The sequence below is a fragment of the Rhinatrema bivittatum genome, chromosome 16 (genome assembly GCF_901001135.1).
Source record: "Rhinatrema bivittatum chromosome 16, aRhiBiv1.1, whole genome shotgun sequence".
Lineage (NCBI taxonomy): Eukaryota > Metazoa > Chordata > Amphibia > Gymnophiona > Rhinatrematidae > Rhinatrema > Rhinatrema bivittatum.
The window spans coordinates 63,783,761-63,787,653 of NC_042630.1; the positions used below are offsets into that span (position 1 = coordinate 63,783,761).

Sequence of the window (3,893 nt, forward strand, 5' to 3'; positions counted from 1 at the left end):
AGTGCATTTTGATAAATGACCCCCTTGGTGAGAAGGAGGATGTGGAAAAGATAATGGACAATAAATCATTAACAATCAGAATTGGCTGGCTCTCATCATGACTTTGAGGCAAATTGAATGACAGAGTTTTTCAACACTGATAGCCATAGGGATGATTGGGACTACTTGTATATTATAGTTTTCAATATTCATTCAATTGCAATGTTTTAATCTCTTTCTTCATATCCTAAAAGATTATGGACACTGAAACAGTGGAGATGGAAAATAAGACAGGGACAACAGGATTCCTTATTCTGGGCTTTAATAAATATTTTCATGAGGAAACCTTAATTTATGTAATAGTTTTACCAGCCTTCTTTGTCTCTATTCTGGGAAACCTTGGGTTTTCAACATTAATGTTGTCTGACCATCATCTCCACAAACCCATGTATTTCTTCCTCAGTAACCTGTCCTTCATAGATATCTGTAACACCTCAATCACTCTCTCAACATTTCTGCAAAGTCTCATAAAAGGAAAAACATTAATTTCCTTCTCTTTATATATGACACAGCTTTACTTTTTCCTAAGTTTAACAAGTACTGAATTCTTCCTCCTCACTGCTATGGCCTATGATCGTTATGTGGCAATATGCAACCCATTGCGATACCCACTCATGATGAATAAAAGGATCTGTATCTTATTGGTGGCTGCTTCATGGCTAGGTGGCTGTCTTGATGAACTTCCAATTGAAATTCTCATATCTCAGTTCTCCTATTGTGGCTCCAATGAGATTAACCACTTCTTCTGTGACCCCAATGCACTGCTAAAATTATCCTGTAGTGATATCCACAACTTTGAAATACTTGTACTTTCTGAAGGAGTATTTTTGTCTCTCATCCCATTTCTTCTAACTCTATCTTCCTACATCTTTATCATAGTAGCCATCCTGAAAATCCATCATTCTGAAGGGAGAAGAAAGGCCTTCTCCACCTGTTCCTCCCACCTCACAGTTGTTCTTCTATTTTATGGGACAGTTTTGTTTGTATACATGAGGCCAAGCTCAATGCAATCACCAGAGCAGGACAAAATGTTTGCCCTCCTGTACACAGTACTCACCCCCATGCTAAACCCCATTATTTATAGTCTAAGAAATCAAGAAGTTAAAAATGCCCTCAGAAAAATCATCATTAAATATAAATGAAATGAAAAAAGACTCTCTCTGCATTCCATCTGAAATGCCGTCAGGAATAAACACTTATCTGGTACTTGTTTGTACTGCCACTTATGAAGTGAATGAAGAACCATGAAAAACTGCTCAATTTAATGTTTTTGTTGTTTTTCTTTTTTTAAAATACTGGAACATGGTAAAGGAGACCTCCACTCCATCTGACTTGGTAATAATGATGACAATATGATCAAATTTTACTTAATTACTGGAGGAAATATACTAAACATATCTATTATAAATGCATTTAACTTTCAGAGAGGTGATTAAGATAAAATGAAAAAGCATAGCAGGGAGACTAATAAATTATTTGCTTCTGTCTTCACTGAGGAAGATGAAAGAGATATACCCATGCCAGAATATATTTCAATATATTTATATATGATCTGGAAAGAAATACGACGAGTGAGGTAATCAAATTTGCAGATGATACAAAATTGTTCTGAATAGTTAAATCACAAGCAGATTGTGATAAATTGCAGGAAGACCTTGTGAGACTGGAAAATTGGGCATCAAAATGGCAGATGAAATTTAATGTGGATAAGTGCAAGGTGATGCATATAGGGAAAAATAACCCATGCTATAATTACACAATGTTGGGTTCCATATTAGGTGCTACAACCCAAGAAAGAGATCTAGGTGTCATAGTGGATATCACATTGAAATTGTCGGTTCAGTGTGCTGCAGCGCTCAAAAAAGCAAACAGAATGTTGGTAATTATTAGGAAGGGAATGATGAATAAAACTAAAAATGTCATAATGCCTCTGTATCGCTCCATGGTGAGACCCTATCTTGAATACTGTGTACTTTTCTGGTCATCACATCTCAAAAAAGATATAATTGCAATGGAGAATGTACAGAGAAGGGCGACCAAAATGATAAGGGGAATGGAACAGCTCCCCTATGAGGAAAGACTAAAGAGGTTAGGACTTTTCAGCTTGGAGAAGAGACGGCTGAGGGGGGATACTATAGAGGTGTTTAAAATCATGAGAGGTCTAGAATGGATAGATGTGAATCAGTTATTTAGTCTTTCAGATAATAGAAAGACTAGAGGGCACTCCATGAAGTTAGCATGTGGCACATTTAAAACTAATCAGAGAAAGTTCCTCTTCACTCAACACACAATTAAACTCTGGAATTTGCTGCCAGAGGATGTGGTTAGTGCAGTTAGTATAGCTGTGTTTAAAAAAGGATTGGATAAGTTCTTGGAGGAGAAGTCCATTACCTGCTATTAATTAAGAAAACTTAGAAAATAGCCACTGCTATAACTAGGGGTTAGGGCTGTTCAGCTTGGAGAAGAGATGGCTGAGGGGGGATATGATAGAGATCTTTAAGATCATGAGAGGTCTTGAATGAGTAGATGTAAATTGGTTATTTACACTTTATAATAAAGAAGGACTAGGGGGCATTCCATGAAGTTAGCAAGTAACATATTTAAGACTAATCGGAGAAAATTATTTTTCATCAATGCACAATAAAGCTCTGGAATTTGTTGCCAGAGGATGTGGTTAATGCAGTTAGGGGTAGATTTTAAAATCCCTGCGCGCGTAAATCCTCCCGAATTTACATGCGCAGGGTACTCGCGTGCCGGCATGCCTATTTTGCATAGGCCGCCGGCGTGCGCAAAGCCCCGGGATGCACGTAAGTCCCGGGGCTTTGTAAAAGGGGTGGGAGGGGGCGTGCCCGAGGGGCGTGTCTGGGGCAGGGGGCAGGCCGGGGCGGGTCCGGGGGCATGGCGACGGTTCGGAGGTGGGCCGTGAGGGTGCACCGTGAGGGCGGGCCCGAGTCCCCTGGCACTGCGCCCTCTGCCGGGGGATGCCGGGGCTGCACGCGCAAGTTACGCCTGTTTCAAGCAGGCGTAACTTGCCCAACAAAGGTAGGGGTGGATTTAGGTAGGGCTGGGGTTTGGGGTAGATAGGGGAAGGGAGGGGAAGGTGGGGGGGTCATGGAAGGAAAGTTCCCTCCGAGGCCGCTCCGATTTCACGCAGCTCAGCACGCGCAGCTCAGCACGCGCAGGATGCCGATTTTGCGCAGCCTTGCGCGTGCCGACCCCGGATTTTATAAGATACACGTGGCTACGCGAGTATCTTATAAAATCTGGTGTACTTTTGTTCGCACCGGTGGCGCGAACAAAAGTACATGCGTGCATATGTTTTGAAGATCTACCTCTTAGTGTAGCTGGGTTCAAAAAAGGTTTGGATAAGTTCTTGGAGAAGTCCATTAATGACTATTAATCAAGTTTACTTAGGGAATAACCATTGCTATTAATTGCATCAGTAGGATGGGATCTTCTTAGTGTTTGGGTAATTGCCAGGTTCTTGTGGCCTGGTATGTCCTCTGTTGGAAACAGGATGCTGGGCTTGATGGATCCTTGGTCTGACCCATCATGGCAATTTCTTATGTTCTTGAACATGAACATGAAATAGACTTAGTTTTTGAGTACTTGCCACGTTCGTATTGCCTGGATTGGCCACTGTTGGAAACAGGATGCTGAGCTTGATGAATCCTTGGTCTGACCCAGTATGGCATGTTCTTATGTTCTTAATATTCAAAGTTTCATCAAAATGGAAACAAATCTCAGTGTACCTGGAGGATAAAATAGGTTAAATTGACAAAATATAGTTTAGCAAATCATCTTGACCAGATGGTATACATCCCATAGTGTTGAAAAAACCGAAAAATTAAATG

The 3,893-nt window shown here is 40.8% G+C and overlaps 1 protein-coding gene across 1 annotated transcript; it reads left to right on the forward strand.

Annotated features, from left to right (window-relative positions):
• Window positions 1-602: 602 nt before the first annotated feature.
• On the forward strand, window positions 603-1,181 carry LOC115077782 (olfactory receptor 2T1-like). The gene has a single exon (XM_029580067.1). The coding sequence runs from the start codon at window positions 603-605 to the stop codon at window positions 1,179-1,181; it is 579 nt and encodes a 192-aa protein (XP_029435927.1).
• The last annotated feature ends 2,712 nt before the right edge of the window (window positions 1,182-3,893 follow it).

Bases quoted from the DNA above. Each gene is read 5' to 3' on its own strand.
- LOC115077782 (XM_029580067.1), top strand. From the start codon at position 603: ATGGCCTATGATCGTTATGTGGCAATATGCAACCCATTGCGATACCCA.